At 41.8% G+C, this 17,084-nt stretch overlaps 1 protein-coding gene across 4 annotated transcripts; it reads left to right on the top strand.

Annotated features, from left to right (window-relative positions):
- Window positions 1–215: 215 nt before the first annotated feature.
- Window positions 216–3,703, top strand: LOC125507926 (cold-responsive protein kinase 1-like). Of its 4 annotated transcripts, none has more exons than XM_048672454.1 (7): window positions 216–506; window positions 1,710–1,824; window positions 1,923–2,035; window positions 2,118–2,328; window positions 2,406–2,643; window positions 2,741–2,891; window positions 3,234–3,703. In XM_048672454.1, the coding sequence occupies exons 2-7, from the start codon at window positions 1,776–1,778 to the stop codon at window positions 3,555–3,557; spliced, it is 1,086 nt and encodes a 361-aa protein (XP_048528411.1). In that variant the 5' UTR covers window positions 216–506; window positions 1,710–1,775; the 3' UTR covers window positions 3,558–3,703. The 4 variants fall into 4 exon arrangements, with proteins under 4 accessions (XP_048528411.1, XP_048528412.1, XP_048528410.1 ...); XM_048672455.1 differs by having other exon boundaries at window positions 217–506; window positions 1,710–1,833; window positions 2,123–2,328; XM_048672453.1 differs by having other exon boundaries at window positions 217–506; window positions 1,710–1,833.
- Window positions 3,704–17,084: the final 13,381 nt, after the last annotated feature.

Genomic DNA, 17,084 nt, shown 5'->3' with positions numbered 1-17,084 from the left:
CAATATTATCAAATGCACCATGAAATGTATTTTCATATAATATAATTTTATTACTATTGATGTTCATTTTTTTTTACATAAATTTAGCCAAACTTTGTATAGTTTGACTTAACCAAATCTTAGACGCGGAGTAAAAAGAAATCGGAGGGGTATGTCCCCTCGCAGCGCTGATGTCACCAAGCTCCGTCGTCGTGCGCTCTACGATTAGCTTTACACAAACCCCCACTGGGTACCAGATCCCTCAACCACCACGCCCTTGTCTCAGGTCCTAATCCGGCAATCCCCCCTCTCTCTTTCTCCAGCGCGGCCGACTGGCTCTCAGATACCGGCGGCGCTCAGGGTACTTCTCCTCGCCGGCTGGTTCTTGGGGCACAGGCGGCGCTCAGGGTACTTCTCCTCGCCGGCTGGTTCTTGGGGCACAGGCGGCGCTCAGGGTACTTCTCCTCGCCGGCTGGTTCTTGGGGCACAGGCGGCGCTAAGGGCGCGGGAGCATCCATCCACATCAGGTGATTCTCGCTTTTGCTCTGGATCCCGCTTCATTTCTTGCTTGCTTCCACGGCCATTTCTCCTTTTTGCGGGGACGCTTCCGCGGCCTTTGGGTGGGCACCAATCTCTTGCTCTAACTCATCCATGCTCCAATCCCACCCAATGTGGCATAAAATCTACCACCTCCGTGCCGTAGCTTAATCCTGCTCTGTCTCTCTCCACCCCGACCTCATTCTTAGACATTAATTTGTTTTTTTAAGCTGATGATTACCTAAATCTAAACGAACGACCACAACATTTGTCTCCCTGGATCCTGCGTGCCCTGGGCCGAGTCCCCCCGGCTTCTCAACACCAGATTTGATCGCTCCAGCTTCGACGAGGCCAAGAGGTTTCACTCCTTGGTGCTGCTTGCCACGTTTTGCGCATGTGCTAAGAAATGTTTATCTAGTGTAGCATATGTGTGCATTATATGTTGGATAGGAAATTGGGGAGTATGTATTTTGTTCGAGATTGATCGGTTCCTTCTTCCATTTTCCATCTTAGAATAAGTCAATGCTATTGATTATTATTCAAACAATATACCCTACATGTGCATGAGCGGTACCAGATGCGATAGATAGGAACTTTATTACTTTATTAGTCTATCATTGGTCTATTTTTGACAACTAGCCATAAAAAACTACCATTGGTAAGTCGTATGTACCATTTCACTATGTGAGAGTATTTTTTTTGTTTGACAATCAAGGACTAGCCTGGAGATGCTCTTACATTGGTAAGGTATAAATGCGTGAAGTTTAGTGAAATTCACGTTGTGTTTCTCAGCATGGATCTGATAGTACAATGCATAGTATGCACTTTCATGGAGATAAAAATGCATCATTATTTATATGGATCAGACAGTGTTAGTGGGGTGCACCACTGAATTGCATCATTATTTGTTGGTGGGGTGCGCCACTGAATTGCATTAATCTGGTACTTTTCCTCTGTGACTTTTGATAATTATTACTCCCTCTGTAAACTAATATAAGATGTTACCAAATATATTTCATGGTCAAGCGGTGCCGATAAACGGGTATATGTTTGGTTAACCATTTACGGGTTTGTGATCTGAGGCTATTTGGTAGATTTACACTGATTAGTTTATTTTACGATGAGATTTGTACCTATTAGTTGTTCCTTATCGGAATGAAAAACTGTTCTGATGCCGCTCTTTCTTTTTGCAGGAATTCAGCCCCAAATTAGCCAGTTCTCTTTGTTGATATCCACGATTTGGCTTCTGATTTACAAACATGGCTTGTTGCCTTATGTGTAGAAAGGACATCAAACAGACTATTGAAGGTGAAGAAGGTGAGCATTTCATGTCTTTGCTCAGTTTTATAACCACTTTTACTGCAAAAACGTTCCATTCTGATTCACTTGCATTTGCTTTCTGGCAGTTCCAGGAGGAAATAAGGTGAAAGCTTTTTCTTACAGTGAGCTGAGAAAAGCCACACATGATTTTAGTGGAGCCAACAAGCTTGGCGAAGGCGGTTTTGGTTCTGTGTTCAGGGTAATTTCCCTAAGTCAATGGCCACATAAGCAAAATCCTTTGCATCAAGCTCTCTTAGCTAACATTCATTTTATTTGATTAGGGAAGGCTTAAAGACGCCACAATTGTTGCGGTAAAGGTGCTTTCTGCCCATTCAAAGCAAGGCATCCGAGAGTTCTTTACTGAACTTACAGCAATTTCTGATATTGTGCATGAAAACCTGATCACCTTAGTCGGTTGCTGCGCTGAGGGACCCCATAGGATCCTTGTATACAACTATCTTGAAAACAATAGCCTTGCACATACACTGCTAGGTGACATACTGTTCTGCCTTATGTGTCCTTCGCTGCTCATTTAATGCTTTAATAACCATCTCACTTAAGTATTGCAGGTAAGGGTTATAGCAGCATTCGATTCAACTGGAGAGTCCGTGTTAAAATTGCTGTAGGTGTTGCCCATGGGCTTGCATTTCTTCACGAAGAAATCCATCCTCCCATAATCCACCGGGACATAAAGGCAAGCAATATTCTGCTTGACAAGGATCTTACACCCAAAATTTCTGATTTTGGGTTGGCAAGGCTCCTCCCTCCAAATGCAACTCATGTGAGCACCCGCGTTGCAGGTACAATGTAAGTATAACCTTGTTTGGGGTTTGGTTGGGAATTGGAATATATTTCATTCTGATCTCTCTCTCTCTCTCTCTCTGCCTTTTTTTTCTCCTGTCAGAGGATACCTGGCTCCTGAATATGCAGTTAGAGGGCAAGTGACAAAGAAGTCAGATATTTATAGTTTTGGTGTTTTGCTATTGGAAATTGTTAGTGGCAGGTGTAACCACAATAATAGATTGCCTTATGAAGACCAATTTCTGCTCGAGAGGGTAAGCTCTATCGCAATACTATGTTCACCAAACCTATGCTTCATTTTGAGACTGAGTTGTGATTCTTCTTCCATGGCGCGGTTATCATTTAGGTGTTAGCTAAAACATACCTCATAGGATACTACTTGCAGTGTTGATTGTTCTTAACATCCCAGTAATTCTGTTTATGATTTGGCACCCAAACTGTATCAACTTTTTGAGACCACAATTATCAAACCGCCATGTGTAAGAATATCTCAAGAGCCATATTGTTACTAGATTTGATTCTAGTTTTTTTTAACATTTGGAGGAACTTTTTTTTTGGCTGTTTCTGACCGTAAGGATCTGCTGGTTCTCTTGCAGACATGGACATGTTATGAACAAGGACAGCTCGAGAAGATGATAGATGCAGATCTAGAAGATGACCTAGACTCCGACGAGGCATGCCGATTCTTGAAAGTTGGTCTTCTGTGCACTCAAGACGCGATGAAACTCCGTCCCAACATGACCAACGTCGTCCGGATGCTGACCGGAGAAAAAGATGTCTCCATGGAGAGGATCACCAAGCCTGCTGTGATCGGTGACATGGGAGACATCAAGGTCAACAACCAGCAGAGACCAGGCGACTCGCAATCTGAACCATCCACAATCATATCATCAGAAGCAACAGCAGAGTCATCGCCGTGAGCAGTACAGAATATATCATGCAAATCCTGTTGTTGTACATTATCATTCTGGGTAGGCACAAGTGCGTGTTCGGTTGACTGATGCCACCGTGGTGTTACTATGCAGTAAAGTTATTGCATAATTAAACAAGTTTCCTTTATAAGTTATTACCTGACGCATTTATCTGACAGACGTTCACTGGGGGCGAATTGCCAGAGAACGCCTCACTTGCCATGCCGAAATAACTAAATTTGACGCGTTGTTGAGCGAAATGCCCTGTGCGAAAGGGGAAATTGCCATGTAAATGAAAGAATTATCAGCGATTTTATAGAGAAATTATCATCCGCGTGATCTGGATCCAATGTCTTTGTGGGCGTTTGCGGGGACTGTCTTCCCGGCAAACGTTTGTCCATTAACATGTCGGAGGGGAGAGGAAAAAGGTGTTTGGGCTGGATGGATTCTTCTCGATGTAAGTTGATCGTCATGTGTTTCCAGCCACTTTACTAATAACCCTAATAATCTATATCTATACTACTATTAAACAAGCAAACTAATACTTTCTTAAAACCATACGGCTGATGTACACACTACTATTAAACAAGCAAACTAATTCTTTCTTAAAACCATACGGCTGATGTACACAGTTTAATTAGCACCCTTCGATTGCTCATTAGACTTAATCTAACAGCCAGGCTTAATCTAATCTATTCTCTGATATGCATTTAGTAATTTACGTTGGCTGAACATGCTTCACCGCAGACGAATATACGAAGCCCCGCCCCGCCCCGCAGGCCCGCACCTACGCAATCGCTACAATCACGTAAGGGGAGAAAAGAAGAAGGATCCCCTCGCTTGCTAACTACCCCGCGTGGCCGCAACCAACACCCGGACGATGGCCGTACACCGCAGCCGCCGCCTGACCCTCCTCCGCCACCGGAGTCGCCGCAGAACCGACCAGTACGCCGCACCTCTGCCACGACGACTCGCGACGCCGGCGGCACCTCCCATCCCTTCCTATAATCTTCCCTAACACTACCCAGCGGACGACCAGAGGAGGTGGAGCTGACGTCTCCATCCTTCATGTACACCGACGATGAGCTGCGACGGTGCCCTCTCGCCATGCACGCCCTTGATCTGGACCGCGACGCCGAGCCCGTGGCCCTCCTCCCCAGGTCACATCCTCCCACATGCCACCATGCTCGTCCTCCTCTGCACCCAAGATTTGTCCATAAGCTCCACGTGCATTAGCAGGTTCGAGCGGGCATTTGGATCGTGCAAGTCACAGGAGTTTGCCGGCAACACCCAGTCTTTGATCTGGTTTGTTGTTCATCTCAGTGATTTTTTCTCTGGAAAATAATCTGGCACATTAAAAACTGCATTTTGTAATGGTTCATGCAAACTGAATTTTATCCGTCCTGCATTCATGAAATTTTATGAATAGGACAATCGTGTTTGCTTTCAGACGTTCTGGTGTATCAAATCCTCTGCACTGCATACATTGGGATTGAAACGATGCCATGAGAGTTGGCATTCACGCTTCTGGTATGAGATCAGCTCAATCATCTCCAATTAGTTTTCTCTTGTTATCCAGGTCTTAGAACAAGACCGCAGTCAGTCTTTGAACAAGGGGTGTATGGGAATACATGGTTTGGACCCCTCTGCAGATTGAAACATTTTCCTGATACATAGTTTACATTTTTCACAACTTAAACACAGGTAGGTTCCAGTTGCGATTCCAATGTGCAATTCCGATATAATATTTTCTCATGTTGCTTCATCATCCTCTTTTGTTTGGCTCTTAAACTTGGAACATTTATTCCCACCGGCTCTATATACTGCTATACTGAACCTACCTATTTTGTAAATTCTGATCAAATTTGTAAGGGATAAGTATATTTTCGTCCCTCAACTTTTTTGGAAGTTTAGAAATGGTCCCTCAATTTCAATACCAGCAATTCTTAGTCCCTCAACTTTCAAAACCGGATAAGTTTAGTCCTTCATACCGCTTAGGGTGGTTTGGTGCTGATGTAGACATGGTTTTAACTAAAACTAGACATATCGCGTAAGTTTGACCGACTCGACCGCCACATCAATATCCACAAACTCACGGTGGCCACTATCATCGAGCCACTGCTCCTGTAGGAACTCGCAGCAACGGGTGCTAGCCAGAGGGCGTTGTGCTGCAGCAGCAACAACTCCTTGGCAGCTCGTCAGGAGGCGCCGGCTGGGCGCATGCTCTACGATATTGCGTATGGGTATGTACGTACGAAAGCTGGCTTGGGTTCTACCGTAGAGCTGCTGGATCGATTCATAGGAGACTAGCTAGCTACGTACTCCGTACAAGATGGATTTTCGCCGGATTGGAAAACGAACACAAGCAACACACGTAAGCCAGAAGCACCTTGACTCAAGTCCGGAGAGGAGCTCGTGCCTCAGCCGCGTACGACCGGAGCTCGAGAAGCACCTGGCCATGTCCTTGAGCAGCCTCGATCGACAGTGTGGAGCATGAAGACAGACTGCCGGAGTTGAACCTGGGCGTGGATTCATCCAGCATCAGCCGGTAGAGCCATGCACGAGGTCGCCCATGGACATCCTCCGCGCCCCTCAGGAAGCACCGGTGGCGCTCGAGTGACGACGGCCGCAACCTGCAATGCTTCTTCTTTTCACCTGCTTCGCAAAGCCGCTCATCAGAGGCACCACAACGCTGAGCGGGGTGCTGGGCATGGCCTCGGTATCGAAGAACGGCACGGCGTAGACCTGCTGTGCGGCCCTCGATGCCACTGTCCGAAAATGTGGCAAGCGCACCATAGGTGTTCGATAAAATGCCAACCAAAACCATGCCACGTCATCAACAAAACCACTCAAAGCGGTACGAGGGACTAAATATATCCGGTATGAAAAGTTGAGGGACTAAGATTTGCTGGTTTTAAAATTGAAGGACCATTTCTATACTATGAAGAAAATTGAGGGATGAAAAATGTACTTTTCCCAAATTATAATGCATGGCATGTCAGCTTATATTGTCTATCTTGTTAATTTGTAAGTCCAGTTAAACTAATTCTGCCAGTTGTATTTGATTAAATAATAGCATGAGCTTACAATTCGCAAGTGTGTGATTTGATTTCACTTATTTATTTGACAAGTCTGATTGTATTTGGTAATCTATTTTTTAATTTTCAGTTTCTTTTAGTGCACCGTCCTATTGTTTAGTATGTCCAGGCAATCTGTATGAGGACCAAAGGATTATCCAAAATCACCGTAAAGAGGAAATAGTGTAGAGAGTAAGATCCGCCCATAGATGGATCATTGATGTGATAATAACATATTCGAATTCTGAATTTGAGAATAATCTCGATGCAGTACATGTCAGAAGTTTAATTCTTATGGAGATATAAGAAATATTGATCCCACAGAAAATTTTGTGTTTTTAGCTTTGGAGTTTATGGTCTGAAGCAACAACAACAGTTGTGTTTTCTGGGCATCTGGAAAATCGATGTTGGCCACGGCACGCCTAAAACTGCTCCAGTAGCGCTGTAAAACTATTTTAGCGCTCGATATTTTTACGCGTCTGTTGAAGATGCTCTTATTGCGATCTAGGGCAGATAAATTTGAAGGCTGTAACTTGCCATAATTGCTATGTTTAATTCTATTATGTGTTGGGGTTTATTAGCAAGCTTTGGTCTGTTTTGATACAATTTCATTCTGGTTGCCATCTGCGAGTTACTGTTCCATCACAGTATATAGTTCGAAGCAATTGTTATTCAAATTGAGACTTTCTGGGTAGGTTGTCAGAAGTATTTAAATTATGATTTCAGTTTGGGATACAACCGGCAATCTGAAATCAGTACTTGTGCTCAGACAATCTAGAGGGGTTATAAAATTTCTTTGCAAAGCTTGTACAGAAGCTTAAGAATATGCCTGCTCCTTTTTCTTTTGAGGGAAAGAGTATGCCTGCTACTTTGGGATATTGTGGTGTTAAATGATCACTTCATAAATGATACTATGAGATGGTGTTTGGTCAACCAAAGACGACGAATATTGGAATAAAAAGATGAAGAATATTGGTCAACCAAAGGCAAATTCACTTGATGTTGCATTTTTTTCTTAGTTCTTGAAGATTGGTTAGAGAAGAAGACCTGGGCCCAGTTTGGATGCTAATGTTGCTTTTTAGATCAGTCAATGGTTCAGTACAAAGTTGGGTCATCTATTTTGGAACGGAGGGAGTACATCCTTACAATGCGAAGGGAAGCAAGAGCAGATAGCAGTAGTAGTTATAACTGAAGTGATAATGGGCACCTATCTATTTTCTGAACAACACTTGGTTTTCTCATAGTAATAGTCCTTTACTGAATTTAGTTGATACATAAATGGTTCTTTACTGAACAATACTTGTGCGTGTGTGTGTGTGTACAATGGTGATGAACCTTTAAAATGGTCCATTGTCCAATAAGGGGGTTCTAATTTTTGCCTGGATTGTACTGGAACAATATAATTTGCAAATTTCAAATGGTTGTATATTTGACCCATACTTTGATGGGCCAAGGTTGTATATTTTGACCCATACTTTGATGGGCCAAGGACCGCCTGGACATGTTGTTGAGCTAAATCCTATTCCACCTGTTTTTGTAGCTGGGCCGGCCCGTTCTACTGATTTCTGTTTGTAAAACAAAAACTCGCGCGCCAGGTTTCGAACGGCGGACCTCCTGGTTAATACACGCTACGCTAACCACTCTGCTACGTCCACCTTACATGATCAATAGGAACTTCTTCCTTTTTTTCATCTTACGTTGTTTCTTTTTTCTATTTCGTTTTTCTTTGCTCCCTTTTCCTTTTTATTTTATCATTGTTCTTTTTTATTGGGAATGGTTTTGTTTGCTTTTTTATTCTTTTTTTCTTAATGCTAATTAAAAAAACTTTTTCAAACCATTGATCTTTTTTCGAAATTAATGAACTTTTATCAGATTGAATGAATTTTTTCAAAACCGAATGAACTTTTTTTCAAATTCAATGAACTTTTTCAAATTTGATAAACTTTTTTCTTCAAAATCGATGAACTTTTACCAAATCCGATGAAATTTTTTCAAATTTGATTTTTTTTCTTCATATTTGATGAACTTTTTCCATATTCGATGAACTTTTTTCGAATTCGATGAACTTTTTTTTGAATTCAACGAGCTTTTTTCAAATTTGATGAACTTTTTTGAAATTCGATGAACTTTTTTGAAATTCGATGAACTTTTAAAATTTGATGAACTTTTTTTTCATATTTGATGAACTTTTTTTACAATTTTGATGAACTTTTTTGAAATTTTATGAACTATTTTTTAGATTCAATGTTTTTTAAAAAATTCGATGAACTTTTTGGCAAAATTCGACGAACTTTTTTCAAAATCGATGAACTTTTTTCTAAGCACAAGAGTACGTATTGTAGCCAACTGTTTTTTTAAATCTAGCCAACTGGTTTTTTTCCTTAAGAAAATGAGTACGTACTGTAGCAATTTAGCCATAGGAAAAAAACAATCGAGGGGAGCTAGGGATCGAGGGAACAGCGGGGGGCAGCGATCGAGTGAGCCACCGGTGCAGCGAGCGGGCAATCGGGAGGAGCCAGCTAGCGAGCAAGCGTTACTGGGCCAGGCCCAGTCAAGCTACGCAGCGGGCGCTGCGTGCGCCAACGGGCGCTGAAGGCGCCAGGGAGGAGCTCTCTGTTGTTGACATACTGTAAGAATTATAGGAGATTGTAAACATTTGGGCACCATGTGTTGACAAATTGTGCATTGAGATAAAATATTATATAATTGATGCAAAGGTGTGTCCTATATCTGGTCATGTTTCATATGATGTGTGTTGGTCCAAACGTGCGTTGCACGTGCACGCTTACTAGTATATAACAACAACAAAGGAGTAATAGCGGCCTAGCGCTAATCGATCATATCTTCGTAGGTTTTTATCGGTTGAACCACTGGTTCACCTGTTCATTTGCTGGTTTTTAAGCCATAAAAATATGTAAAAAGAAGTCAAATATACTAAGTTTCTAGTCTTTTACACGTACTAGCAAAAGAGGCCGTGCGTTGTAACGGGAGGAAGAAATAACAAATGCCCCTAACCAATAACAGTGACTCAAGACCTCAGTAGGTCCATGTTATTTGTTCGATCACGACATCCCATATGTGTTGCCTCTTATCCTCCTCCCACTCTCACCGACGGTAGCATCAGTGCTCACACAATCACAGCGTGTTTGAATGTGGTCAATCCTAAGACGTCTCTCTCTCGGCATAAGATGAGAAGATGAGAAATCAGCTTTCCTTTTTTCTGTGCGAGGTTTTGCCGACGCGTCCATGCGTTGTGACAGATGATTTCTTTCATACTCAATCTAATTTTACTAAAGAATTCATTTTCAATCCGGATCTACACCGATACGAAAGAGAGGCGGATCGTGCACTGTTGATTAAGCCAGCACCCAAAATAACATTTTTTAAATGGTTAATAGATCAAATAACATCATATTCATATTCTACAAAAAAATAATATATAATATGTTAAAATGGGGGTTACGGTTTAAAAGATATGACTATTTAAAAAAACGCATGATATGTAATGCAGGTTAACTAAACCAAATGGCAGGGTGTTTTCCACAAACAACAAACAGTTTTTCTGGAGTCACTTAAACCCAGACTGCGGGTTGATTTGAGGAAACTGCAGAGGGTTTTCCGCAAACAGTGAAACATTATCTCTGGAATCACTTAAACCAGGACTACAGGTTGATTTTAAGAAAGAGCAGGGGTTTTCTGCAAAAAGACGCGACGGTGGACGAGCAGAAGTGTTGCAACGAGAGAGATAATTGATGTGTCCTAATAGAGGCAAAGGTGTCCCATCTTTCGATGAGATGGTGGCTATTGTTTTGGAGGAAGTCGACTTTGACGATCCGACTACGAACGTGCGAGGACGTCGCGCCTTAGCAATCGCTAAACCAACTCCGATAGGTTATTGACCACGCTGGAGCACGATCAACCTGACCACGAAGGTCTGTTTTCTGCAGGCAAACGAAGAACAAGCAAGAAACTAAGATTGCAATCTGGATATTGCGAATATAAGAGGAAAACTTTATTGATCAAGGTGGGGTTCTGTGACGCCTTTGTGTAAGTGCATCTAGTGCCACCCCTAGTTGGTTTTGGAGTATTGACGACAAACCTAGTTGAGGGACTAATGTGTTTGTGAGAATTGCAGGATAACACAGGTAGAAGTCTCTCATTGATTCGGTTTTCCTACCAGAGATGACCCCTAAAAATGTACGAAGACATTGAAGTAAATGGTGGTATATGAAGATATTCACATTGAAGACTATGACAAGAGAAGACACCACGTGAAGCCTATGGAACTCGAAGACTTAGATCTTTCATAGTTCTCTTTCATTTATGTTGAGTCATAGGAACCACCGTACTGTTAAGTGGGGTCCAAGAGAACCAGTCAGAACGACTGAAGTGATGCCTAACTGAAAACCTATGTCTTCGAGTGAAGACTATGAGAGCTAATCTTGTCCAGAGTCGGACAAGTCAGCTTTGCTTGTAGCCCAAGTAAAGTTGTCGCGTGAGTTTGAAATCTGACCGTTGGAACACGTGTCAGTTCCTTAGTGACCCAGGGTCATTTCGGACAAATCAGGTCGGATTGCCAAGTGGCTATAAATAGTCCACCCCCTACAACCATAAACGGTTGGCTGCTCAGATTCAGTGCACGGCTTTTGTCGTTTGAAAGCAACCCACCTCGAAGCCTTTGAGAGAGAGAATACCTAGCGAGGATAAAGCCCTAACCACCCAGAGCCAGAGAGAATTGGGCATCACTTAAGTCTTCTTGTCTGAGTGATCTGAAGACTTATTACACTTGAGGACTGTGCATCCTCCAGCCGGTTAGGCGTCGCATTCTGAGTATCCAAGAGACATTGTGGATTGCCGGTGAACGAAGTCTGTGAAGGTTTGGGAGTCTACCTTGAAGACTTACCAGAGTGATTGGGCGAGGTCTGTGTGACCTTAGCTCAAGGAGAATACGGTGAGGACTGGGTGTCCTGAGCTGCGTGTTCAGGACTGGGTGTCCGGGACTGTGTGTCCTAAGGTTTAAATACCTAGCCGCTCCAACCAGACGTACAGTTGTCACAGCAACTGGAACTGGTCCAACAAATCATTGTCTTCAACGAGTCACTGGTTTCATCTTCACTTCCTTTTTACTTACTGTTACTCATTGTGAAGTCATTGCATGTTTGCTCTATCTTTTGTCTTCACAACATGAATGTATGATCTGTTTGGCTTCACAATATCTTCCTACCTGATCCTCATTACACTGCAGCTGTTTGTCACTGTGCTCTCACTCTATTGAATACTTGACCATGGCTTGCCTAGTGTAATCTACCTTCCGCTGCATAGTGATAGGCATATCTCTACTGTTTGTCTTCATAACTTCCACGTACTGAAGACTTTCATAAAAATCGCCTATTCACCCCCCCTCTAGTCGATATAACGCACTTTCACTTTGTCTGGTCATTGAACACAAACGGAGTACGCGAAGTTGCAGCTATGGCAAACTTTAATCTAAACAAAACTCAAAGTCTAAACAACGCCCTAAGGGCTGTATATATGGAGGAAGGGGGGGGGGATTTCGTGGCCCTTGGAGGAGGGGTCCGAAACCAACCCTAACTCTTGTTTCCTCACACATACAGACTCTAAAAATAGCCTATACTCAAGTATTTCGAAATTACATGGGTCTGGCCCAATAATAAGGTGACGCAGCACCTATAATAGCCTCTGGACGAAATTTATGAAGTGGCATATTGTATATTTTGTCCAAGGCTTCACACACTCATTATGGTGGCTTCAAAGTCCTGAAATCATCACTTGCAACTTCGTTCTTGTTCCCCTTGCGCCTGCCATCATCTCCATGCTTGTTCTTACTCCAATGATCATCCTTCTTGTCCAAGCTAGGCCCTTCATTTGTAAGCAAGACAAATGTATCTAATTTAGGCAGCAACATATTCTCACGAACATTAGAATCATTACCAAGAAAAGTATGGTCATGTATATATATCAGTAGGGGCTGTGGGTGTAACTTTGTTAGTGATGTCCTCATCATCCTCTCTTCTTGAATTGAAGTCGTCCTCAACATAAGCTCATCTTCCTCACCCAAGTAAGGCTTCAAATCTGCAATGTTAAAAGTGAGACTAACCCCCAAATTTGTAGGCAACTCAAGTCTATATGCATTATCATTTATTTTTTCTAACACCTTAAAAGGAACATCAGCACGTGGCATTAGCTTTGACTTGCGCAAATTAGGAAACCTATCCTTACGCAAATGTAACCAAACAAGATCTCCAGGTGCAAAGACAACACGTTTTCTACCCTTATCTCCAAAAAAATTATATTTAGCATTCATGCGCTCAATATTTTCCTTAGTTAACGCATGCATTTTTAAGATCAATTCAACACGTTGTTTAGCATCAAAATTAACCTTCTCCGAAGATGGAAGAGGCAACAAATCAATAGGTGCACGAGGTAGGAAACCATACACAATTTCAAAAGGGCACATCTTACTAGTAGAATGCAGCGACCGATTATAAGCAAATTCAATATGAGGCAAGCATTCTTCCCACATTTTCTTATTATTCTTCAAAACAACCCTAAGCATGGTAGACAATGTTCTATTGACTACTTTAGTTTGTCCATCAGTTTGGGGATGACATGTAGTACTAAAAAGCAGTTTAGTCCTCAACTTAGCCCATAAACATCTCCAAAAGTGGCTAAGAAATTTAGTATCACGATCTGAAACAATAGTATTTGGCACACCATGCAAGCGAATAATTTCACGAAAGAACAAATCAACAACATTAACAGCATCATCGATTTTATGACATGGTATAAAGTGTGCCATTTTAGAGAACCTATCCACGATAACAAATATGCTATCCCTCCACTTCTTTGTTTGAGGTAAACCTAAAACAAAGTCCATAGATATATCCTCCCAAGGAACACTAGGTACAGGCAAGGGCACATATAAACCATGAGAACTGAGTCATGACTTAGCTTTTTGACATGTAGTGCAGCCAGCAACAAAACTCTCAACATCCCGTCTCATCTTTGGCCAAAAGAAATGTGTAGCAAGTATATCCTTCGTCTTCTTCACGCCAAAGTGTCCCATTAATCCTCCTTCATGCGCCTCCTGCAACATCAAAAGACAAACGGAGTTAGCTGGAATGCATAGCTTGTTAGCACGAAACACAAATCCATCGTTAAAAATGAACTTGTTCCAAGTTCTCCCTTCCTTACAATTCTGCAATACATCTTTAAATTCAGCATCATGCACATATTGATCTTTGATGGTCTCCAAACCAAATATTTTAAAGTCAAGTTGTGAAAGCATAGTATAACGACGAGACAATGCATTAGCAATAACATTTTCTTTACCCTTCTTGTGTTTAATGACATAAGGGAAAGTCTCAATGAATTCAACCCATTTAGCATGTCTACGGTTCAGTTTTGCTTGACTTTTAATGTGTTTCAAAGATTCACGATCAGAATGTATAACAAATTCCGTGGGCCATAAATAATGTTGCCATGTTTCTAAGGTCCGAACAAGAGCATATAATTCTTTATCATAAGTAGAATAGTTCAGACTAGGCCCACTCAATTTTTCAGAAAATTATGCAACATGTTTGCCATCTTGTAATAACACACCTCCTAATCCAATTCCACTAGCATCACATTCAAGCTCAAAAGTCTTATTAAAATCAGGAAGTTGGAGTAAAGGAGCATGTGTCAACTTATCTTTCACTACCATGAAGGCTTCTTCCTGTGCGGTACCCCAAACAAAAGGCACATCCTTCTTTGTAAGCTCGTTGAGAGGTGCAGCAATGGTGCTGAAATCTCTCACAAAACGCCTATAAAAACCAGTGAGGCCAAGGAAACTCCTCACTTGTGTGACTGTTTTGGGCTGCAGCCAACTCTCAATCGCTTCAATCTTGGCTTTATCAACTTCAATTCCCTGTGGAGTAACAACATAGCCAAGAAAAGATACTCGGTCGGTGCAAAAGGTGCACTTTCCAAGGTTACCAAACAAACGTGCATCACATAGAGCAATAAAAACAACACGTAAATGTTCCAAATGTTGCTCCAAAGATTTACTATAAATCAGTATATCATCAAAATAGACTACCACAAATCGTCCAATGAAAGCACATAAAACTTCGTTCATTAATCTCATGAAAGTACTAGGTGCATTAGTTAACCCAAAAGGCATGACTAACCACTCATATAAACCAAACTTAGTTTTAAATGCAGTTTTCCATTCATCTCCCAATTTCATACGAATTTGATGGTATCCACTACGCAAATCAACTTTGGAGAATATTGTAGAGCCACTCAATTCATCAGGCATATCATCTAGCCTAGGGATAGGATGACAATAACGAATAGTAATATTATTAATGCCTCTACAATCAACACACATACGCGATGTACCATCCTTTTTCAGCACTAGAATAATAGGAACAACACAAGGACTAAGGGATTTGCGAATATAACCTTTGTCGAGCAGCTCCTGGACTTGATGCATAATCTCCTTCGTCTCCTCTGGATTGGTACGGTATGGTGCATGGTTGGGTAGTGAAGCATCGGGAATTCAGTCAATCTAATGCTCAATCCCTCGAATAGGTGGTAATTCCGGTGACACTTCTTGTGGAAAGACGTCAGCGAACTCCTGCAAAATGTTAGTAACAGCAGGAGGCAAAGAGGAAGGCATGTCCTCGAATGAAAATAATACCTCTTTGCACACAAAAGCATAGCAAACAGATTTGCTGAAATCTAGATCATCAATATCAGATTTGGTGGGAAGTAAACATGCACTTTTCAATTTAATTTCAGAAGCAACACTAGATGGTTTATTATTAGGCTTCATTTGTTGCTCAAATTCTTTTCCCACAATCTGATTTTCACTCTTGTTGTGCTCCTGTTTTGCTTTATTAGCTCTATTAATATCATCTTTCCAAATGGAATCAGGAGTCATAGGAAGCAAAGTAATATGTTTATCCTTATGAACAAGAGTATACTGATTGTTTCTACCATGGTGTACAGAATTTTTATCAAATTGCCATGGTCTACCAAGTAATAAGGAACATGCTTGCATGGGTACCACATCACAATCAACATAATCAACATATGTAGAGATACTAAAATGCACACGAACAGTACGTGTTACCTTAACCTTGCCGCTGTTATTGAACCATTGGATATAGTAAGGATGTGGATGTGGTCTTGTGGTGAGAGATAGCTTCTCCACCATCTCCATGCTAGCCAAGTTGTTGCAGCTCCCTCCATCTATGATGACGCGAACAGAACGTTCCTTCACAACTCCCTTTGTATGGAACAAATTATGCCTCTGATTTTGCTCTGCTTGTGTGACCTTCACACTCAAAACACGTTGAGTAACTAAACATTCATACATTTTAGCGTCTTCAGGAGCCATGTATTGCGCATCATTTTTAGAATCATCTCCACCGTGTTCTTCATGTGTAATAGGAGCCAAAGTCTCCTCGTCATAGTCACTAGCGGACTCATAACCACCATCCTACATAGCAATCATCACACGTTGAGATTTGCATTCTCTAGCATAATGACCTCTTCCCTTACAACGACGACAAATAATATCACTTGTGTGCCCTGTTGATGCGATGGAAGAAGAAGAGCTCTGTATAGACCCGACAGGTGTGCTCTTGGTAGATAGTGGTGGTTGTGCCTGCTTTCTTGTATCACGACTGGAGGTGGCAGCTGATGGAGGTGTTGGTGCAGTAGAATGTGTGGAAGTAGAGGATGCACGCGGTGTCCATGAGGAAGGTCGACCTACAGAATAGTTAGTTTGTCCCAATGCCTGCCGATCATGCACTTCACGTTCAGCTTTACAAGCAAGATGGAATAAACGAGTGATATTATTATACTCCTTATACTCTAGAATGGTCTGAATCTCTCTATTTAATCCACCCATAAAACGTGCAAGCATAGCTTCATTATCCTCAACAATACCACATCTAATCATGCCAGTTTGTAATTCCTGATAGTATTCCTCTATAGAATTTTTTCCTTGTCTTAAACGGTGCAATTTTTTAAGTAATTCACGTTGATAATATGGTGGAACCCAATGAGTATGCATAATAGTTTTCAAAGCAGCCCAAGTAGTTGGAATATTATTCAGATATAATCTACGATGTTCAGACCACCACACACAAGCAAAACTAGTGAAAGCACAAAGTACAGCAGCAACACGTCTCTCTTCGGGATATTCTAAACATGTAAAACGTTGTTCGGTTTCTAACTCCCAAGTAAGACCTATATCAAGAACGTATCTACCCTCAAATGGTGGAATATTCAATACCAGTTTAGGGAGATGGTCAGGATCTCATACCTGAGGGGGACCCCTACCATTGCCATTATTTACATGTGGACAATCTGGTGGTTGTGGTGCTGGTGGTTGCACGTAGTTCTGATTTTGAGCAACCTCATCCTTGTAATCTCCCGCATA

This window comes from Triticum urartu, chromosome 5, assembly GCF_003073215.2.
Source record: "Triticum urartu cultivar G1812 chromosome 5, Tu2.1, whole genome shotgun sequence".
Classification (NCBI taxonomy): Eukaryota; Viridiplantae; Streptophyta; class Magnoliopsida; order Poales; family Poaceae; genus Triticum; species Triticum urartu.
The sequence above is the reverse complement of the archived record's forward strand: the minus strand, read 5'-3'. Positions and strand labels throughout refer to the sequence as shown.